Source organism: Theobroma cacao, chromosome 8 (assembly GCF_053813885.1).
Source record: "Theobroma cacao isolate CCN51 chromosome 8, ASM5381388v1, whole genome shotgun sequence".
In the NCBI taxonomy this organism is placed as follows: domain Eukaryota; kingdom Viridiplantae; phylum Streptophyta; class Magnoliopsida; order Malvales; family Malvaceae; genus Theobroma; species Theobroma cacao.
Genome location: NC_142646.1, coordinates 29,791,490 through 29,814,462, shown reverse-complemented (window position 1 = coordinate 29,814,462; position 22,973 = coordinate 29,791,490). Strand labels below are relative to the sequence as shown.

General features: G+C 32.4%; 3 protein-coding genes across 4 annotated transcripts; 1 reads left to right on the top strand and 2 right to left on the bottom strand.

The window, feature by feature from the left end:
• Positions 1–296: 296 nt before the first annotated feature.
• LOC18593088 (Tetratricopeptide repeat (TPR)-like superfamily protein) lies at positions 297–2,289 on the bottom strand. The gene has a single exon (XM_007020129.3). The coding sequence runs from the start codon at positions 2,095–2,097 to the stop codon at positions 373–375; it is 1,725 nt and encodes a 574-aa protein (XP_007020191.3). The 5' UTR covers positions 2,098–2,289; the 3' UTR covers positions 297–372.
• An 11,231-nt stretch (positions 2,290–13,520) lies between these two features.
• Positions 13,521–16,160, top strand: LOC18593087 (co-chaperone protein p23-1-like). The gene is made up of 6 exons (XM_007020128.3): positions 13,521–13,663; positions 15,015–15,201; positions 15,287–15,452; positions 15,558–15,595; positions 15,683–15,734; positions 15,874–16,160. Exons 1-6 carry the CDS (start codon positions 13,659–13,661, stop codon positions 15,972–15,974), a joined length of 549 nt encoding a protein of 182 aa, XP_007020190.1. The 5' UTR covers positions 13,521–13,658; the 3' UTR covers positions 15,975–16,160.
• A 1,278-nt stretch (positions 16,161–17,438) lies between these two features.
• CPB (Subunits of heterodimeric actin filament capping protein Capz superfamily) lies at positions 17,439–22,757 on the bottom strand. Of its 2 annotated transcripts, XR_016028084.1 has the most exons (9): positions 22,311–22,757; positions 20,673–20,743; positions 19,859–19,972; positions 19,546–19,628; positions 19,384–19,457; positions 19,115–19,234; positions 18,827–18,920; positions 17,963–18,058; positions 17,821–17,863 (listed from the first exon to the last, which is right to left on the bottom strand). XR_016028084.1 is itself a non-coding variant. In XM_007020127.3 (8 exons), exons 1-8 carry the CDS (start codon positions 22,437–22,439, stop codon positions 17,780–17,782), a joined length of 771 nt encoding a protein of 256 aa, XP_007020189.3. In that variant the 5' UTR covers positions 22,440–22,750; the 3' UTR covers positions 17,439–17,779. The 2 variants fall into 2 exon arrangements, 1 of the variants encoding a protein (XP_007020189.3); XM_007020127.3 differs by lacking the exon at positions 18,827–18,920 and having other exon boundaries at positions 17,439–17,863; positions 22,311–22,750.
• Between the last annotated feature and the right edge of the window lie 216 nt (positions 22,758–22,973).

Sequence of the window (22,973 nt, the reverse complement as noted above, 5' to 3'; positions counted from 1 at the left end):
TCTCTCTTTTCCTCCTCTTCTCCCCTAACCCAAATGCTACTAAAGGGAAAATTAGAAACTGGGGTTGGAGGTGCCTCTTGTCAAGCTAATTCTCAGAGCAATGGTTGCTCCTATATGGTGATGCATTTTGCTTATAGGTAACCTGCTATCTATCCAACCATACTGTTGATATTGTCCTGCATTGCGCCAATGCTTAACGTGTGTAACATAAATGAATTGAACAAACACTCACTGTTTAGGGTTAAACTTCCTACTCTAACATGGATGATCAGCCTCAGAAGGGGAGAAAAATAATCTGTTAAATGATCAATTTGCACTTCTTTTTTGCCTGCAAGTGTTACTTATTATGCCTGTTCAGGAAAACGATCAAGGTCACCAGTAATCTCTACATGAACAAGATCCATCTCTAAATCTGTGAAACCGAACTCGATCCCTCACAATAATTTCTCGTTCATATATCTTCGATATATGCTTAATCACAACATGACAATCTCCACATATCCTTAGATTCTTAATCACTTGAATTGGGGTTCCTTCATTGGTACTAATCAAACCAAAGGCCACTGCCAACTTCTCACTATGATAACACAGTTGATTCTCCTTCTCCTCCTCCCCTATGTCATGAAGAACCAAACTAGTCTCAGCCACATAGCCTATCTCTTTAATCTTGAACCTAATCTCATCCAATTTTGAATATATCTCTTTCCATTTGGCATTGCTTTTATCATCAGTGAAAAACTTGTGTCTCATACCATTTACCTCAATGTAGCTAAAACCAGGCACCTTCTTCACATCCCTGTTCTTCATGGCATCCCTCACCCTACCAACATCATTCCATCTCTCATGTGCTGCATAAACATTGGATAACAACACAAAATCCCCACAATTATTGGACCCCATCTCCACCAGGTTCCGTGAGGCAATCTCCGCCATCTCCACATCCTTGTAAATCTGGCAAGCTCCAAGCAAACTCTGCCAAAGCACCACATCAGGCATCACTGGCATAGAATTGATAATATCATAGGCCTCTTTGAGCCTCCCGGCTCGACCCAACAAATCAACCACACTCCCATAATGCTTCACATTAGGTTGCACTCCATGCCTCCCCATTGTATTAAACAATCTCAGACCATCCTCCACCAGGCCAGCATGATTGCAAGCACATAGCACAGCTAAGTAAGTTACAGCATCGGGCTGCAACCCAGCTCCATCCATTTGCTCGAAAAGCTCAAGCGCTTTATGTCCATCTCCATCCATTGCAAAGGCCATTACCATGGTATTCCATGTAACGAGACTCTTGTTACAACCCATGTCATCAAACACACCATACGCCTTATCCACAAATCCGCAATTCGCATACATATCAATAACTGCATTACAAACTTGCACGTTCAACTCCAACTTTGCATTCCTTATAAACCCATGAATCTTTTCCCCTTCTTTGAAATCACCCATGCGCGAACATGCAGAAAGAGCACCAAGAACAGTAACCTCGTTAGGCGTTAACCCGTCAACTTCCATTCTCTTGAATAAATCCAAGGCTTCACTCGCTTGATCCCCTTGAGCCAACCCCAAAATCAAGGAATTCCACGAGGCGATATCTCTTCGTGGCATTTCACCAAACACTTTCCTTGCGTTACCAAGATCGCCAACTTTCGCATACACGTCGAGCAAAGTAGTAGCTAACAAAGCATCCGCCATGAACCCAAAACGTACGATGTTTGCATGAAGCTGAAGAGCTTCGGTAGCAGCCAAGACGCGTGCGCAAGCTTTCAGAGTGAAAGAGCACGTCAAGGCATCCAATCTGAAAGACCCACGTTGCATGGTTCTATACCACTGGAAGGCGGTAGACGGTTCAGGGCTTTGGATCAGGCCGCGGATAATGGCATTGAAGTCATTGGTAAAAGGGCTTCGGATTTGGCGGAAAATGACAATGGCAAAGGAGAGAGAGCCAAAGGGGGCGACGGCGCAAAGGTCGAGGAGCTTGGAGCGGGTGCGGCAGGATTGGAAGTTGCCGGTGGTGATGAAGTAAGCTTGGAGTTGCTTTATGTGGGAGAAGGCGGCGCATCTCTGCACGAGTGACTCAAGATTGGCCATTCCATGGATTTTGCGATTTGTTCTTCACAATTATTTCTAAAATAAAATCATTAGAGCACCGCAACTCTTTATAAATAAAAATTATTTGCTTTCTTGACTTAAAAATGGATTTCACCCTCCATTTATGATCAGTTAGTGCAACAAAAGAATGGAGGAGGAAGAGCATGGAGGGCTAAAGAAAAGAAAGAAAGACAGTAGTGAAAGGTGTTTTTATGGATGTCCATTTTTCATTTTAATTTTTATCTTATTTGTATTTGTCATTACATGAGTTTTATGTAATATTTATTTTTATTTATTTTATATAATAATAATAATAATACTTATAAAAATGCATATATATTTAAAGTATAAATTTTGAAATATTTTTTATTTTATGATATCTATAAATTATTTGATTTTATTAAAATTAAGAAAAAAATATTTTTTAATGAAATTAATCAATATATAATTCAAATTTTTATTTACAAATTAGATAAATCTTATTGATATTTATCAAAAAATATTTAAAAAGATAATTTAGAAATCTAATGAATAAATATGTCTCAAAAAAATTTTGTATTGAAAGTTATATTCTTATTTGGTAAATGACAATTTAGAACTTCTTAATTTGAATTTCGATTCTTATATAATACTACTACAGACAATTGTAAATATTATATATAGAATAATTAAAGTTTATTTAAAATGATAAATGATAATTTTAAAAAAATAATGAGTGAAAATGCCCATTTTTGTCAATTAAAAAGTTTTACAACAACAAAGTGTATATATGAGCCATTATTCTAACCATTAAAGTTGCTTGTAACTCCTTGATTACTAATTTGTCTTTTTAATTTTGTCTACTAACTTGAGTAGGGATGTATACTGGTAAGGTAACTAATTTTTTGAGGTACCTTATCTCGAATCGTTTAATTAAAAAGGTATTCGAACTCTATTAAAGCTCAAATAAAATTACAAAACACTATTTAAAATTAAATCCTAATAATATAGCATTATTCACTAATTACCTGAATTTGCTAATTATCCAATTAAATAACTTAAATAACTAAAAACTATATAAAAATTATTTTTCTATGTATTAGTTTACAAAAAAGAAAGTTAGTTAAGATGGCAAACCTTGTGTTAAAGGTAGGGAGGATTATGTTTTGAATCTCACAAATTACAAATTTATAAAACATTATATATAATATTAATATATATATATATATGTATGTATGTATAACTAAGTTCGAGTTTAGGTTATTCTAAGGGTGATATAGGAAACGTACATGAACTCGAGTAGGATATTAAAAGTATTACCCAAATCCACCCTACAACCAAATATAGGATACTCAAACCCTATGTTATAGAGTTGGGAACCCACGGATACCAATATAACAACAATCCATTTACATCCCTGAACTTGACTGTTTAGGATTCCATTAATTGTCCCATGGTTGGAGGTTTGAGCCTTTATTAGGCTAAAGGTTAAAGTCAAAATTCTCCACTAAGGTTGATATATATGTCATAGGGTGTTTGCTTGAAACACTCTCGTGCGGCCTTAGCTAGGCCAAACCTCAACCTTTCTAGCTAAGTTGGCCTTCGATCCTCTCCGTCTTGAGATAAGATCTCACTGAAGTCTAAGTTAGCTCGCACACATAATCTAATAGAGAAATAAAAAGAATTGAATAAAGGAAGTCTTTGTATTAATGGTGTATTGAATGGACAAAGAACCAACATTTACAAGAAGTAATGAAGGGCATATTTATAAGCAAAAGCCTTATCTCAAATGACTATGCATATGCATTGTTATGCATCATCAATTGACTATTTTATCAATAAAAAGTTGCATATTGTTATCATGAGATTAGATTTGTTACCCTTTTAAGGTAATCATTTGATTTAATGAAGAATTACAGCATTGTGTTCAACTAAAAGAGATATATGTTTTTGTCTTAAAACTTTATAGTTTATTCATTAAAAAATAACTAATTTATTGTTAAAACAAAGCATCTTATCAATAAAAAAAAAGTTAGCAATATTTCTATATCCTATACAAGGAATTTAAAATTTTCGCTATCAAAACCTTGATGGATGATTTATTCATAATACATGGCTTATGCAAAATTTGGATGCAATAAAGGATTTTGATCTATATGCTAGAGTTTTTATGTTTCACTCATAGCATTCTTCGTCTACTTTTCTTCTTCAATGTTGAACGGACAGTTTTTACAGCTATAGATATCTAGAAAAGAAATAAAGTTCAAACCAATCTTCAATTTTATCTATAGAATTAATGTTTGTGCTAAACATAATAATTTTTAAGTAAATCTTCCCCGATTCCTTTTTGAGAGTAAGCTTTTCTAATTTTAACAATGAACTAAGCGCGCATCTTTATATGTGGTAGTAGCCTAAATGTTATGGTTCAGCAGTTTGAGAATTTAACTGAAGTTTGTCAATTATCAATGTGTGTAGTGAGGTATTAACTTATACATTATTTTTTACTAAATTAAAGATCAATAGCAAATAAATTTAATCATCTTATTTTGCTTGGATTTAGTTATCTATTTCTGTCTATTACATTAGGTTTCTTTTTGTTTTTTTGGGTGCTAATTTGTGGTTGCGATTTTGTTTGTTGTTGACTTTATTGTTCACCTTCTGATTCCTTCGTTGCTTTGCTTGGCTGCCCATGGTTTGTTCCTTTTGCTTGTTTTTGTTCATTCAATGAGGTTGCTCATGACAAAAGCATCAACTTTTGTACTATTTGTTGGTTGCTATGATTGTTTTCTTATTGTTTTTATTTGGTTTCTTTTGTTGCATAAGGTTTGGTGCCTTGCTGAATTGTGACGCTTTGGGTTGGTTACTTTTTTTTTTTTGAGGTTACGTGGCTTTGTTTAAACGCGGTACTAATGAAGAATTGCATTATAATGGTCTTTGAATTGAAAATATGTCGAAGTTTAGAAGGGGATATATAATCACGAAGACAAATTATTATTTACCATTTCTATATATGTTTTTATAACCTTTTGATGCCATTTGTGAAACCGCACTTTGAGTAGGAAAATAAATTAAAGAAATCCTTAAGAGAGCATATAAATTTCATGTTTTGAAACATCAAATTAAATTTTTAACGTTGGGAAAATTCATGCTTTGATGTTACTAAGATGTTTTGCAAAGTTTGGTGTAAAAAGGAACTCAATTGGACAAGTTTTCAATGCTTATTTTTACCTACTAGATGGCTTAAACGTATCGATAAAGTTTACCTAAAATACTTTTAAAAAGAATTATGATGAAGAAGTATCGATAGATTTCACAATCTATCAATACATTGTCAAATTATCAATACATGACCAAATCTATTGATAAACTTCATCGATTTCAGAAAAAATAAAAAAGATAAAAACGTATTTTCACACCCTAAAATATAAATAGGTCACATTTTACAAGGGTTTATCATTCTCAACCATTTTTTGTTAGTTTTGCATTAACTCTAAGCTCTCTCAACCCCATTTTCAACCCAATCATCACTCTGCAAGATTAAATCTTGGGTTTTGATTTTTGATAGCAAAGGTGATGTTTTTCCACTCTTTGAACCGTTGATTCATGAATTTTCCGTACTAAAAATGTTGTTTTTATGCCTAAATTTTCTATTGAATACTAAAGCTTAAAGGTTTTGTGATTTTTCTTAGAACTGTTTGGCCTGCTTTTTTTTTTTTTTATCTTAAAAGATATTATAAACCTTTTATGAAAAATAATAACTTTTGAAATTAAGTTAAAACTGTTTGATAAATTTGCTTTTATAAGTTTTTTTTTTATAGATAAGTTGTTTGGCAAAATAATCTATATAATTTCTAATTTTGGTTAAATTACCATAAAAGGTATTTAATGAATAGTTTTCTATTAATCACAAATTCTTTTGTTCACATGGAAAAAAGCTAGCTTTATATATTTTATCTATTTAAAACAAATTTTTAGAAATATAATATTTTTGTGTAACATAAAGTTTATAATTAATAATAAACCATAAAAAAAAGAGTTCCACAAATAATTTATAAATAACACAATTGATAAATAATTCATAAATCAACGATTGCTATTTTCCATCGATTGAGAGAGATGGGGTATTTTTTAAAAGGATAACGTTGAGATTATTTTTAATAGATGAGGATATTTTTGGAACAAAAAAAAATTTCTCGAAAAGCTAGCTTGTTTTTAAAAGAAGAAAAGAGAAAGCTCATCTTTAGAGCTTTTTCTGAAACTTTTCTTTTTAAATTCTATTTTTTAAAAAATTAATTTTTGAAGAGCTTCTTAAAATCCTATTTGGGCCAACTTTATGTTGGAAGTAATTTGGACACTATAGCTTTAACATAATAAAGTGACCAACTTTATTATATGGTTGTAAACAAATTTTAGATTCAATTAAAATACATGTCTCTTATGTATGACTCTTCATACAAATGTATTTTTGTATCTCAATATAATCTTGGTACATTTATAATTAGAAAATAAATGCTTACTTAAAACAAACTCTTCATCTTATTATCAAAATGTACTTTCATTACAAATAAAATAAATGGAATTAAAAAAAGAGAATATACTTGCTTTTCAGGGCACCATATTCTTAAATTCCTAACATAGAGGACATGTTGAGAGCTTGTGTTGTAGACTTTAGAGTATCTTGGGATTGACACTTGCCATTGATAAAGTTTGCCTATAATAACAGTTTTCAGGCTATTAATCAAATGGCGCGCTATGAAGTCTTATATGGGTGGAGATGTATATCATCCATGTGTTGGTTTAAGGTTGGTGAAAAGAAATTCTTATGACTAGAGATAGTATAGGAGACCACCAACAAGATGCAGTTGATTAGAGAGAAGATATTGATGGTATAGAGTCATCAAAAGTCATATGCCGACCATAGACGTCTAGATTTGGAGTTTGAGGTAGAGGATCATGTGTTTTTAAGAGTTTGACCAAAGGCATAAAGTTAGAGTTGAAGGCACAGAGTTTGAGGTTGACAATACAGAGGCACTGTTAGCCTATTTTAGAATGAGATCTATGTTGGTGGACTGCATTAAGGAAGCCCAAGGCAAGGATGATTTTGTGGCTATGACTTTAGAGGATCTTCAAGGGAGTAAAGAACAAATGTTCACTAGAAGTACCGATAGGTTACTTAAATATGGATGATTTAAGGTAAGAGATCTTAGAGGAGGCCCATGTGGCAGTCTATGTAGTGCACCCAAGCACCACCAAGATGTACTATGATTTAAGGGAGATATACTAGTGGGAAAGCCTGAAGAGGGACGTGACTGAGTATGTGGGCAAGTGCCTAGTGTGTCAACAGGTTAAGGTAAAACATTAGAGGCCTGTCTATTTAATTTAGACTTCACCTATTCTCGAATGGAAGTGGGAACATATCTCTATGGATTCTATAACTAAACTACCCTGCACAAGTAAGGGGTGATTCTATTTGGGTGGTAGTGGATAGACTGACTAAGTTCGCCAATTTCTTGTTGGTGAAGATCACCTATGGAATAATATAATATGCTAGGGTGTACATTGATGAGATAGTGTGATTGCATAGAGTTTCAATCACTATAGTATTGAATAGAGGCACACAATTCACTAGTCGATTTTGGAGGAATGTCCAAGAAACATGGGGGCTAAGTTGAACTTTAGTACTGCTTTCCACTTACAAACAAATAGGCAATTCAAGAGGACTATACAAACCTTAGAGGACATGTTGAGATCTTGTATCGTAAACTTTGGAGTTGCTTGGAATCAACACTTTCCATTGATAAAGTTCGCCTACAATAACAGTTTCCAAGCTAGTATTTAGATGGCACCTCATGAAGCCTTATCTGAGAGGACTATATAGACTTTCAAATGTTTATGATATACTAGGAAAGTCTTATGGAATTGATGATGTTAAGATTATGTTTATGTTTGAATGAGTATTGTTTATATGCTGTACAATAGAATGTGATGAATGAAAGCTTGGCTAAATTGAAATTTAGCCTATAAAATAGTCCTATGAAACAGTAGAATTTAATGAATGGTTTTGTGCAAGAAATTGCTCAAGCAATTTGGATTTTTGCTTGATCTATCAATCCATAAGGGAGATGTATTGATAGATTTTAGACATAAAATGTTGTAGGAAGCATTCTATGTGAAATCTAATGATACATTTCCAAATATATCGATAAATTCTTTACAAAATAAGGTTTTCAAATGTTTCTGCAAGGTTTTTCAAAGGGAAATGGTTTTCGATGATTTATGCAAACTTGCTTTCAATTGAATTCTATTGAAAAAGTATCCAAATGTCATGTTTCATGAGTATTATGGAAATAAAGGAAGTTTTTATGCATGTTTATGAAAAAACTCCCTTCTTTGGCTTGTTCCCTTCTATAGCCATTCATGGAGTCATTGTAACTCATACGTTAGTTTTCCATTTTGTTTTATAGATCAATGATTAACTTACTACCCTTGTTGCAGAAATGAGCTCCTAGTCTTCTTTATTTGGTAAGTCTCTAGCAACCCACTTGTTGGCTCAATGGACGGGTCATGGTTCGTTGAAAAATCGTTCTTTACTTTATGAGTATATATGAATGAACATATGGATGATGATGTAGCCAAGGATGACATATACTTTATAAATGTTATGTGTAAATGTTATAAAGGTGGCCTGAGAGCCTACATGAACACCCGACGATGTAGATGAATGGTCACATGTTATGATGTATGAGTTTTGACATTGATGTTCTAATGAATGGAAGTGAATACACTGTTTATGTTGAGAAGTTCCATAACTGTGTATTATTGCTTATGGATGTATGCATGCAAAGGATATGTTGATTGCCTTTATTTATTACAATAGTGGTTAATGAACCTAATTGTGAATGAATGAATCTAACCGGTTTAGGGCCATGCACCGATTACGATCCTACTACAAAAGGAGATGTAACACTATTATTCTTGCATGACATATGATTTATTCGTAGTTCTTACTTATATTTTGGAGGGTTTTTTTTTTTTTTTACCGTTTTGTTACATTATTGTTAGATCCCAATTTTTACATAAGGGCAAATTGGTAACATGGATAGTTCCTTGGTGAGCCTTTTATCCTCTATCATACATGATTTCATTTATGGATTATGTCTTTTCCAAGTTTTGAATCCCCCGTGACGTTACAAATTTGTTTGGCTATCACCATTAAAAGTAGAAATTTTTTTAAGTTTGGGAGGGGTAAAAATATGTAATTTTTGTAAAAAGATTTAATGAGAATAAAAAATGCGATAATGGTTCATTTGATATTGAAATAGCTTAAAATGATTTTGCCATAATTTTACAAGTACGTTTACTTAGATTTTGATTTTTTTAAAATTTGATTTTTTAGATATTTTAATTGAATCCAAATTGGAGGAGGGTATTTGCTTATTTACATTAAATATCTTAAGTAAATGGAGAGTAAAAAGGAAAAAAATAAAAATGAGGACATTTATTTAAATGGTATTAAATGTAAATAAGCTTAAGCCTTATTAAAGACACCCAAAATACATTTTGGACTAAAAGTATCAGTACTTGTAAACTCAGAAAACCATTCTAATGAACAAGTATCGATACTTGTGTAATAAGCTATCAATATTTTTACCCAAAAACCAAAAGCATTGATACTTACACCAAAAGTATCAATGCTTACATCCTAGATTCGAAAAAAATAAACGTATTTTAGACTTTTCATCTAATAAAACATACGTTAAACCCTTAAAACCCTTCAGCTGCCTTTATTCATCCTCAGCATGACTTTTCACCCATTTTTTCTCTGTTTTCACTCATTTTCACTCCAAATCGTTCTCAAGCTCAACTTTTGATTTTACACACTTCTAAAGGTGAAGTTTTCTCACTTCTCATGCTTAAACTTTTGATTTTGATTTCCATAATCTCTGGATTTTTAACATATCTGTTTTTAATCTTTAAACTCAAGGTTTTGTGATGGATTAAATCCTTTCAAGCTCACCAAGGTAAGTTTACAAGACACTCTAGCTAGTAAACTTTTAGAGCTCACTATTATATTAAACTTAGATGCTGATTTTGGATTATGATTAAGCGATGAAGTTTATGGAAGGATAATCGGATATATATTAGGAATAGAGTTAGAGAACAAGGTATTTATGAATGGAACTTTGTGATAGGTGTTGTTTGAAGAAGTTTAACTTTTAAAGAAGTCAAGCTTTTGACAAAATGCGCTAAGAGGAAAGGCACACTTCAACAAGGTGAGTAAATATGACGTTCTTAATTATTTTGATATAATTAAGTATCCTATTCTACAATCTCAAATTAAAACATATTTTGATGATTTGTGATGTGAATGATGGTTTTAAGTATGCTTTGATGAAAGCTATATATACTATATAAATATGTCTACTATGTATTTAGTTTTAAGTATGGGGAACAAGCCTGTCAAATATTTTGATACCTCAAAATTTAATATTTTTCTATAATTGTTTGATTGATTTGATGACTTTGAAATTTGAGATGAAAAATGATTGTCTTTGTACAGACCATAGCATTGGGTCACTTTATTTTTGAGATGATGAAATCAATTGATGACAATGGAATAGTTTGTGACGACCTCTTTGATTTCTTGGTGAATAGATTCACCTTTCGTTTTGGAAATGACTTTTGGTTAACTTTGAGACTTGTAAAACTATTTTAGTAGGGCCTATTTAAGTTAATGACTTGTAACGAGTGACAGTATACGTTAGCCATTGTGCACAATAATCTGTATAATTAAGGTTAGTGACTATATATACCAGACCATTTAGTGCTGCAACACGACTTTGTATTTGGTTGGTAGTTGATGTTATTGTACCCTTTTTGAAAGTTTTTCTTTCAAATGCCTTTTGATATCTAAATGCTGGTGACTTTGTGTCTCGGATTAATCTAGTGCTTCGGCACAACTTGGTGATTACTCGATAGTTGATGTTATTGTACCTTTTTTGAAAGTTCTTCTTAAAATTAGTGCTCCACAAATTTTCTTAATGATTGTTGATTTGGAATTGAAATGTATATTTGAACTTTGAGTATTTGAATGTGGAAGAAGGTATTAGACTTGTATGAGGTCCCGGAAGGGTGTTTTAGGTTGAGAAATCAGGTTTTGTATGAAATGTATCGATACATGTTCTTCGGAGATTCCCAGAATTGCATTATAGATAAAAAGTATCGATACATGAAATCAATATATTGACACATTTGGTCCAAGAAATCTTGGAAGACATTCTATTTGAAATTTATCGATACATTTCAGCAATATATTGATACTTAAGGTTTATTTTCAAAATTTCACAGTTTTAAAAGTATTTTTAAAATGCAAATGGTTTTGTTTTTAACTATTAAGTTCTATAAACACTTAATTTTATTGAAAACACTTTGAAACGATAAAGTTACATTTATGAAGAAAATTTTGGAAATATTTGAAAACTAGTTTAATTGTATTGAAATTCAAACTGTGTTTTAAGATTTTAAAATACAAAAGATTTTGCTTTAAACTACTAAACTTTATAAATACTTTGTTTTCATTTAAATTACTTTGAAAAAAGCGAATTATGCCTTGGAAGCAAAACTTTGGAAATATTGAAAATTTGATTACACTTGAGAAACGGGCTTAGGAAATATTTTGGAAATGGTTTACTTGCATTAATTTGAAAGTGTATTCATAACACTCTTCTGTTTGAGCTTGTTTTCCCTTTTCGTATTTGCTTATGAAGTTATTTATAACTCACACATGTAAGATGCATTTGTAATTTTAGATTAGTAGATTGCTTAGCTTGTTGTTCTCTGGGAGGAGCTACTTCTACAATCGATTTTGGTAGGTGTTTGATTCAATAGGCGTCAACCTTTTGCTTTGAGTTGTACTCCACTGGTCTGGTCTTATTTGTTATTATGATATTGAATGTTGTTTTACACTTTGTAAATAAATGTTTTAATTTGAGATTTGCCACAAAGTGGCCATATTTTGAATATGCCATGAGTTAGCTTATACTTTGATATTTGAAATGTTTTGCTTTCACATTAAGCGTAGGATCGTGCAAATTGATATATTTTGATATTTGACATATATAAATATACATGTATTGTATATGATTCTATGGTTACGAGTCCCACGACGTAATTCAAGTAATTGAATTTATTTGTTTTGAGGCTTGCTTGGGTGAAGTGAGATAATTCCATTATACCTTTGCATCAGTCATACCCCTAAGATTTAAGTTGTGGCAATTATGTATTTCAATTGACTTGGTTTGTTGTTAATGCTTTCATTTATATACATTTGTACAACCCATGAAGATAATGTAGAGCCTTTTCGGGCCAATTGAAACATAGCACTTCAGCATTCAAGAGAGGACAAAAGGAAGCAAATTCGATGCACATTGAAATAAAGTTGACAACTTTGAATCATATGATTTAATGGGGAGATTATTTCCTGTTGCATCAGGGCCCCAAGGCTTAGACTTTTCCAATCTGCCATCTTTGATTAGATCTATGCTTGTCTTTTTCTTTTTCTTTTTTACTTTTTTTATACTTTAGATATCAATGATGGTTTTTTTTTTTTTGTTTATTAAAGCTATTGATAAACTAGAACAGAACAGAGAAATCCATAAAGGAAAGTAGTAATTCCTTGCACAAGATCTTTATTAAGCTATTTTGTTATTTAAAAGTGGCTAAATGGATGTGAAATTGTAATACAAATGGTGCAATCTTTCTTAAACTATAAATCAATATAATTTGTTTTACTTATTTGATCGAATAATTTATCATTTTACACATGAACAATAATAAATATATTGATCTATCTTATAATCTTTGCACAATGTGTATGTAACACTTACTAATGAGGAAAACCAACTTATGTTTTGTACAACGATCAATGATTTTTTAAAATCAATCACAAAATTACAATGATACAAAGTATAATATTAAGTTTTATATTTATTTTATTTTTTTGATTTTCTAAAATAGTATAAGGATTTTATCTCTCTTCTAATAAAAGATCAATAATCGAATGATCAATCAGTGTTATGTTATCTTTTTGTACTGAATTTTTTGCACGATTCATTTAAAAAATTCTACAGACTCGTTGCATAGCACGAGAGCTCTTCGAGCAATAAAAGAATATTTTATAAAAAATAAAAAAATAACTTTCTTTAATCAAAATAAAAAATAGAGTGGTAATAAAATTTACACATGGATCACAAATTTAATTCATTATCTTAAATGAAGTGATAAATATCAACTGTCATGTTTTATCTTTTGATATTTGCAAAGTTGTTAAAAGCGGCCGTACAACAGAGGAAAGATATAGACTTGGAGGCTAAGGCAACTTTCTTTCTTTATTTTTTACTGTGGCAGTAATTTTTGGTAATCCTTTTTTTAACCTTTTTTTTTCACCCAAAAGAGCCGATAAATAAATTCGGAACCTCCTAAAACTTTATATAGTCCACAACTGTCTCTCTGTCTCTCTCTGTCTTTCTCTGATAAATTCTTTGAGCAAAGCAAACTGACAGGGTACGCTAAGAATCGCCAAGATGAGGTTTTTCCTTTTTTCTTTTCTTTTTTTAATTTTTTAATTTTTTTTTCTCATTTTTCATTTTATCCTTGTTTGTCTAGTTTGTTTGGTTGCTTAGAAAATGGAGGAAAACGAAAGGAAAAAAGCGTGTAAAATTAAATATGAAGTTCCATTGCTACTATTGTTTGTTTACTGTCTTTTTTTTTTTTTTTGGGTTTGCTCTGTTTTTTATTTTTTTATATTGCTGTACAGAGAAGGTTTGGTTTGAATTGTAATTATAAAATTACTGTGATTTCTCAAGGGTTTCTCTTCGGGCAACTCTCCAAGGAGTTATATTTGGCTTAATTGCTTTTTTTCCTCTCATGACATTAGGATAACTGGTAAATTTGGATACCTGACCTCTGCCATAATTTTATTGCTATTTAATGCTGCAACTTGCAATTTAAAGACTAAAACTTTATGAGAGTGAGAAACCCTTTTGTTAGATTTGGCTGAAGTAGTATGTTGATGCCCTTATTCTCATATTCAATTTTTATGAGGTCTTTGGATTATAGCATAGTCGTGGCCTCTTGGTTAGACGATGTTGATGTCAGACGTTTCTTGTTCTGGAGTATAGAATAATGAAGCCCGAGAAGTTCACTTTCTGTTGAATGAGTGAGATATTGGGATGACTGTGTTTCTTTGTTGGAAGTTTAAAGAAATTCGTTCCCTTCTTACAATTTAGTGTTTTTGATACAAGGGTATACGTATATGAGAGTTTTACTTATTTAATCTAAAAAACTTGTTAAAATTGGACAATACTATCATCTCAAATCAGGAAACCTGCACATAGTTATTGATATAGTTTTTGCATTATGTTGTTATGCTATCCTTTCCGATATTTATGAGGGTTTAACACATTTAAATAGAGGAAGTGTGTGTATAGACCTGTCATGTCTCTAGAATTTTGAATGTTGCTGCGATGGATGCATTTTATTGCTGCCAGATCATGACCTGATCTTTCTGTCTATCCATTTTATTGTTTATGTATCTTTTACATCAGCTTTATTGCCTCATGTCATTCGTCTTTTAAATTATCAACCTTTATTAACATATGTAACATAGATTTTCTTGTTTGTGGAATTTCTTTTCTACGTAATAGTTCTGTAAATATTTGACTTGGAAGTAAGTTATCTATTTCAGTATTCTTTAGTCACTAAGGTTTTCTGGTAATACATCACCTTGGAGCATTGATGTGAGGGTTCTGAACTATGATTCAAAATATATGTCATTCAAGATTTGCTTCAAGGATTGAATACATTGTTTTAAGTACAAAATGCGTTCTTAGAATGAGAGAACTTGTTTCTAAGTTTCCATTTGGACTTCCATATTGCAGCCGACATCCTACAGTGAAATGGGCCCAGAGGTCAGATGTAGTCTTCATAACTATTGACCTTCCTGATGCACAGGATGTGAAGCTTAAACTGGAGCCTGAAGGAAAATTTTTCTTCTCTGCTACTAGTGGAGTGGATAAGATTCCCTATGAAGTTGATATTGATCTGCGTGACAAAGTTGATGTTGCTGTAGGTCCACAGTTAAAATCTCAATTCTTATGATTAACTTTTAGTATATGCTACCTATGCAGTTACATAATTGTGATGCTTACAGGAAAGCAAGGCTAGTGTTGGCAAGAGAAATATCTGTTACCTTGTGAAAAAGGCTGAGAACAAGTGGTGGAGCAGATTGCTGAAACAGGAAGGGAAACCTCCTGTGTTTTTGAAAGTTGATTGGGATAAATGGGTTGATGAAGATGAGGAGGATCAGGACAGCAAGCGTAAGTCTTATTTCCTTGATGCCTTATATTTTTTTTTTCACTGCCATATCTTCATGGTGAAGGGTTTCCTTTTTAGTTTGACTTACTGGGGATTTTTGTTGCCAGTTGCACCTGATATGGACTATGGCGACTTCGACTTTTCAGTGAGTGGCACTTCATTGCCTAATATCTTCTGATTTGAGTGCATTTAAACAGACCTTGACATGCTTTGCTTTTCCTTTTTGTTACAGAAGCTGAACATGGGTGGTGGTGAAGGCTTTGGCGCAGCTGAATGTGAGGATGGTGAGTTTCATGATCCATCCAGTATTGTTCAGAGTGTGCCAGTTAGCTATCTGGATCTTGAGTTGGAAAGCATGTTTCGAAACAGCTAATTTCTCTTATATTAAGTAACTGATGTCAATGCATTCTCCTTGGCTTGCAGATGATGACAGTGATACGGAAGAGGAAAATGTGGAAGAAGTACCACCTTCGAAGGAAGACGCCTCGTCAGCTGGTGCTCAACCTGAAGTCAAAAAAGATTAGAGCCGTATTTTGGGCCATGCTCGTATCTAGATTGGGTTTTTAAATGTTTTTACGACAAATATTTTGAAATGTTTTAACTTGTTGAGCCTCTGTTTATTATGAGACTTTTAGATTGTGAGAGTTGGATGGTTGTCTCTATCAAATATAGATAGTGAAATTATAATCTGGCTGGTATTACAGTCTAAATTATATCTTATATAGCTTAGATCTTGTAGCTCTTTGCAGTCTAAATATATGGGCAATGGTCTTATATTGCTTAGATCTTGTAGCTCTTGAATTGGAATTAGCAAGTAAACTCTTTTTCATTTTGGATCAACATGTAGTTTTTTGAAAAGGGTTTATACATCTTTAAGTCTAAATTTCGGAGTCACAAGAATTGTTGTAAAACATTAAGGAATTTTTTTATAAAAAAATCTAATATTATTTTCTTGTAAAATTTGGTCAAAATGTACAAAATCCGTCTGGGGTGAGCCTCTCTTAAAGAACAACTTAACGGTTAAATTGATTTTAGTTGATTTAATCAAAATTTTAAACTTTTTTAATAAGTTTTTTAGAGAAATTATTGGTACTGTATTTGTGTATGATTAATATAACCTTATTTGGAGAAAAATTTAATTACTTTTTTTCATAAATCATAATATTTTTAAAACAATTCATAGTTCAATATGAAAATCTAAAAATTACATAGAACATGGGTTATTAATGCATATTTCACCATTGTAATTGAATGGTTGGGTTATTAATATAATAACAATATACTATATATTACTATATATTGTTAATATATAGCATAGTATATTAGTATACTAATGAAGTACTATATTATTAGGATATATGTTATGACTATATTAGCATATTACTAGGTAACATATGTTATTGTCTAATTAGTATATTAAGAAGCTAATATAAGTTCTGTTAATATATTAATAACTTAAAATTTTCATATCATTGTCATTATATGTTGCATTGTTTTTATATGATTATATCAATGATATTAATGTCTAAATAAGAATTTATGATATAAATTGATTTTTTAATAAAAATTTGAATATAGGCATGAATTATATGTCTTGTATATAAAAATAAATAAAAATCAAAATACTAATTAGGTTATGTTATTTATTGTATTTTATTTTTTGTTATTTGATATCTTGATTAAATTTGATATATATATAACTTGTGTGAGCACGTACATTCCAAAAAATACTTTAAAATATATTAAATTCAAAATCAATTCCGTTGATTACCCAACTTCAAAATTTTTTAATCAAATCGACTAAACGTAATCAATTTAACCAAAACTCCCAATTGATTAATCAAATTAATCGATCCAAATCCATCAAATTTTGTCAGATAACTCGATTAAATCGATTTTAACCAGCTCTTTGCTCACCTGCTAGTTAATAGCAACAAGACAAAATTTCCTGTATCATTTTTACTATCAGTTCGGGGCATTCGCAAAGGTAGTCTCGCAATCAAGTGCCTGAATTCCAAGTGAAAGCTTTTCTTGCCAAATGATTGGCAAATCCAGTATCCACAATCCAGTATACACACTGACTTCCAGCGTTAAGATAATAAAAAGCTATGAATTTCCCTCCTCTCTTTTTTTTTTCAAAAGAAAGTTGATGGAAATGATAATAAGCGAAATTGATCAGGAACATATTCTGTTGTAACAGCAGACAGCAAATATGTCAACCACAAGAGTCATTAGTATGGACCTGAACATCTAATACAGAAAGCATACTAGTCACTCTAGTACTGCAAATACGAATCAATCTTCGATCTCACATGGCATAAAAGCCACATCAGCTGTCAGGCAATCTCATCTGTGCCACTTCAGCAGGTGGTCGTAAAGTGCAAACCATCTCTCTTGTTTTTCCAAAGTAGACCTGCAATACATAGATGTTCCGACTTATAGTACCATCTGCTAGATTGTCAATATCGAAAACATGCAAAGGCAATTGAAATCAAGAAAGTAGTCAACATACCTGATCCAACGAGTTCCGGAGCTTACCCTCCATTTCTTCTATCATCTTTCCCATGTTACAAAGATGACCATCAGCAACTGAGAGGTTCATATTCATCTATGGACAACGAAAGTTTGTTTTAAGGTTAAAAAGGGGGTTTAGACCCTAATCAGAACTTATAAGATGAGTGCATAGACACAGAAAGCATGGTCAATAAGGATTATGCGAACCGTAAATACATTAATCTAACAAGAATCTATGCTTTTCAATTATTTTTTGTATAGGAATCTATGCTTATTTCATGACATATCAGTATCATCACGAAACAAATCCTTCTTTAAAACTTCTCATTTTTTGGGGGCAAGAGGAAACCAAAAAGAAAGCCCTCTTAATAGAAATGACAAGAAGAACTACACATTCTGCCTCCCCCTGTTCCACGCTGGGATCAAACTTTAAAAATCTACGGACTAATGACCCAAATAAATTGCAATCATATTTAACTTTAGAAATGCAAAGCCCAAGCAACTTGTTCTCAATAAGTTTTTCCTGCAGTATTCTCCTCTTATTTGTACCACGGAGGCCTTGTTCTTTTATTGGATTTTTGGGGTAGTGGGTGGGGAATGTGGAGCTACGGTAAAGCTGTTGCCTTTACCCCATAATGAATTGTCCACACAAATCAAGATAACAAGTACAGAAGGAGCACAAGTGACATTCTATTATTGTGAAAACATCTACAATAATTAGGCAAAATAGCATTCTCAATGATAATTCTGGTTACATCTTCCTACTTATAAATGGTGCTGTGGAAGCAACGCCTAGGACAAGAGTCAAACGATAAATGTAGGACAAGTACAGGATTTTAGATGATCATCACTAGTTATGCACCTGTTTTCTAACAGATCCAGAAAATCATTGCCTGCGATGTCAAAGGCCATTTATTCATTGACAATTGGGGGTCAAGAAACTCCAGAACCTGTTCCTAGTTTTTCCAAAAAGAAAAGATGATAGTGTACTTCTCCATTTTTACACCACTAAGTGATAATCAAAAAGTAGAATAAGTGTCTATGAACCATTCTCAATAAACATAAAGCTGTATTCTCCAACAATTTATTAGCTTCCCACTAGGGAAAAGCTTAACTCTTCATTTTATAACAAAATCCCAGTACCAATTACCTGTCGTCTGAGTGATCCCGACAAACTGAAAGTGCCTGATGACTCATCATCTGTAGTCAAAGACAGCATGACTGTGCTGGTCAAGCAATATCGTGTTGTACCTTCCTCTTCAGGTCCAACCTATTTCAAAGGTTAGCATTGCAGCATTAGTTAAAGAATTTATTAACAAAACTTACTGTCCATAGAGGAATAAATGGGTAAACAGAACATAGAGGTTTGAGATAAGAATGAAAGTTTTATCCCTAATTGTATCAAGACATTGACTTCACCTCTATAACATGTATAGCATCCCAAGCTCCCTCCTCCAAACAACCTCTTCGCCCATGCCCAGTCTTTGAGCCATCTTTCTCCAAAAAAAATGACAGCAAATTAGTAGAAGTAACAAAGCATTGGGTTACTGGTTTTATTCAGATTAAAATTAAGCTGCTTACCTTTCTTTATCAAAAAGCAGGCTACAAAACCTTCATTGTCATCTTCCCACATGTAGACAGATGAAATGCCACCTTCATAATACCTAATGTTTTATTGGTTAAAATAAACAAATGAACAATAAATGAAGCAAATATTGCTTCGTATAATTGCACCAAAAATCCAATTTAATTGAGTTATGCCTTAAAACCCCTTGTCCAATGAAAGATAAAAAAAAGGTAAAACAAGAAGATATTTGAAATCAATTTTAATCAAACCCATGTTAAAAGCAAATGAAATAAACCAACTGTAGCACGAGGTAAGTAAGAACCTCACTGGTCACGATAGATTGCAAAGATGTCATTAGCTTCAATTTCAAGTTTCCTCAATTCTGAAGATGGATAAGGCCCATCTTCCAACGGTGGATGGTACTTATTTGACCAAGGTGATCTACAAACATTAAAATTACACAGAACAGAGTCACAAATTATGTTGCTTACAATGATTTTTAATAGAACACAAGCCATTCAGCAAGTAAAAATGAGCTTAACATGTAACTCAAAACATGGCCTTAGCACAGCCTATGAGACATGAAACAGAAACAATAGCGATTGAAGTAAGAATGATTTGTGGCTGACATGGTTCACTACCAGAGCAAACAGAGAGAGCACTGACTTTCTAAAAAACTCTAATTCTGAAGCTAGTGTTGGTATTGAAGTTCACATGCACAAATTTATATCATATGGTTAATGAACATGCTAATATATACACACACAAAGACACAGAGCAGAAAGAGAAAAAGAGAGACAACAGTGGCATAATTCTTATATTACATAATGTTTATTCAAAGAAGGCATCATGGTGACAAGTGCAGTGCTCTGGATTATTGGTGCATGCTTCTTCTATCATAAACACTTTACAACAGTTTTTCTATGGATATTTTGGGGGAAAGTGCCCCCGGAGTGGCAAACAACTGTACACCCCCATTCGAATCTAGTAATTAAGGGGAAAAAAAACCACCAGAAGATTATTAGCATAGCCATTATTTTCTTAAGCAAGATCATGGTGATGATTAAGCTACAAAAGGAGAGGGAAAATTATTCATGGTATAACTTACAAATAGATATATTAATCAGATATGTCAAGCTACCTATATGAATCAGCATCTCTGTTGTATTCACACAAAATGAACTCCTTCCCATTGTCCACATCACATAAAACCTGTTTTCATGGGAAAATACAAGAATCTAATCAATTTATTCATCCATATTAAGGGAACAAAACTCATTTGATGTTAATAAGTTTCAAATCGTACCAAAACTTAAAAAAATTATTGGTAACAATTGAATTGTATTTGACAAGTTGGTTGGTATGAGGACACCATAAACTCAACTGCTAGCAATGGAAAATTGAAAAATCCCAGTAATGGATGATTATATAAGAGATTAAAACCCAAACAGCAACAATATAAGTTAATTGATTACAGAAGAGTGCATAACAGAAAACTAGCATCTCCATAAATTAAATGGAGAGCCAAAAGCGAAAACACTTATTGTTCATATGGCTCCACTCAAGACTCAAATGGTCAACCAATAGATAATTTTACTCTCACATCACATCATGACACCCCATTTAGGTAGATCAAATTGATTTCCATTCCAGATGCAGATAGACGTGTGACCTTGTAATCATTGATGAAGGAGACAAACATATAAGGAGACTAGCGTGTATTGAACAAAACAATGGATTTTGTGGAAGAAAAAATTGAAGTGAAGTGAGGGATCTATAACATGACAATTTTGATGAACAATGCATAATCACCCTTTTCTCATGTTCATAAGTCAAGGCCACTACAATGAGCTTACAATGCAGAGCTATCAAGCTGGAATATCTCTTGGAAAACAATTAGGCTCGTGCATTGGTTAGAAAAATGAGGAAGAAGAGAAAGTACTCAATTCCAGTATCTGAATGACTGAATGTCACACACAATCAAGGTCCTAAAAAACTAAAATCCCAATACAACTAAACCCTAATCCTATTATTTGGTCAAACTGTTCAGTTCCTCTCAGTATATAAGAAGAGAAAATTAAATTCTTCTCAACTGAGCTATAACATAATCATTTGACAACCGATAGCCAAATACACTTGTTTCACAGCTTTGAGAAATAAAGTAATGAAAAGCAAAATGAAGAAATGCACTGTTTCAAAAGATTTAAACCACTGCAATGACTTTGAACTAGCACACAATGCAGGTTGCAGATATGATACACTACCATTCATGGACTTCTTTAGAAACAGACAATTTTTTAAGTCTTGTCCAACAGTATTTTTCCAGCTCTTTTTCACTGAATCTTAACAAAACAATTCTCTCATAATAGCCATATAAACATAAAATCAGGCATTCTGATTTTCAAAAAATTCAAATTTTTTAATTTTCTAAAAAAGAGTTTCCAAAGCCACCTTTTGCCTTTTTTTTTTTTTTTTTCTGTGGCTAACGATGCCTAACTTTTCAATAATTGTTCGCTTAAATCTTAAACTTCATTATCAAACTTTTGCGAGTACATTTTCCCTCAATCGATTTCAACAGAACTCTCTCTTAAAAATGAACCCTAAAACGGACGATAATTTTAAACTTTTACTCCATTTCTAATCAACCAAACACATTATCAAGTCATTCTCAGAAAAAGAACAAAAAACCTAGAAATACTCGATTTCAGCAAAGATTATACAGCGAAATCTCCAAAAATGAAGTAAACACAGAGAGAGAGAGAGAGAGAGAGAGAGAGACCTGAAGAGGGAGATCGACTTGAGAAAGGAGATCGGAGGAGTGCTGAGGCAAAAGGCTTAAAAGAGCGGAGAGTGCTGTCTCCGAGTGACGAGGCGGCATTCTTCTCATTAGTCCCATCGCTGCCTCCATTTTTCCTTCCTATTTCCCCTCCCAACTGAACTAACAAACAACAACCAGCACTTACTATTATACAACCCAAACAAAGGAAAGGAAAGGAGATTTCTTTTCTTCTTTCTTTGGTTAGAATTAGAAGAGAAAGGCAATATCAGTAGTATTTGATTTTGACAAATGAGGGAAAAACCAAAAAGGCAAAGAGAGAAAAAAAGAAAGAAAGAAGCCCCTTGTTTGATCCGAGTTTCCCTCGCGGGAACCACCACTGTGTATACAAAACTCCTCTTTCCTTTTATTTTTTTGCCCCAAAAATTTGGGACCATTTTGCTTTAGTGAATGATATAAAATTGGTAAAATACTCTCACCATTATAAGTTTTATTCGAAATTATACAGAAAATCGTTAATTTTTAAAATAAACATTACATCCCAAATATTTAAAAAGAATTAATGTTAAATATAAAATATTTAAAATATTCTTTTTTTTGGTATTATTTTCTTTCTCTCAAGCGGATCAATGACATCTCTTGCACCGCCAATCACCCGTAGAAAGC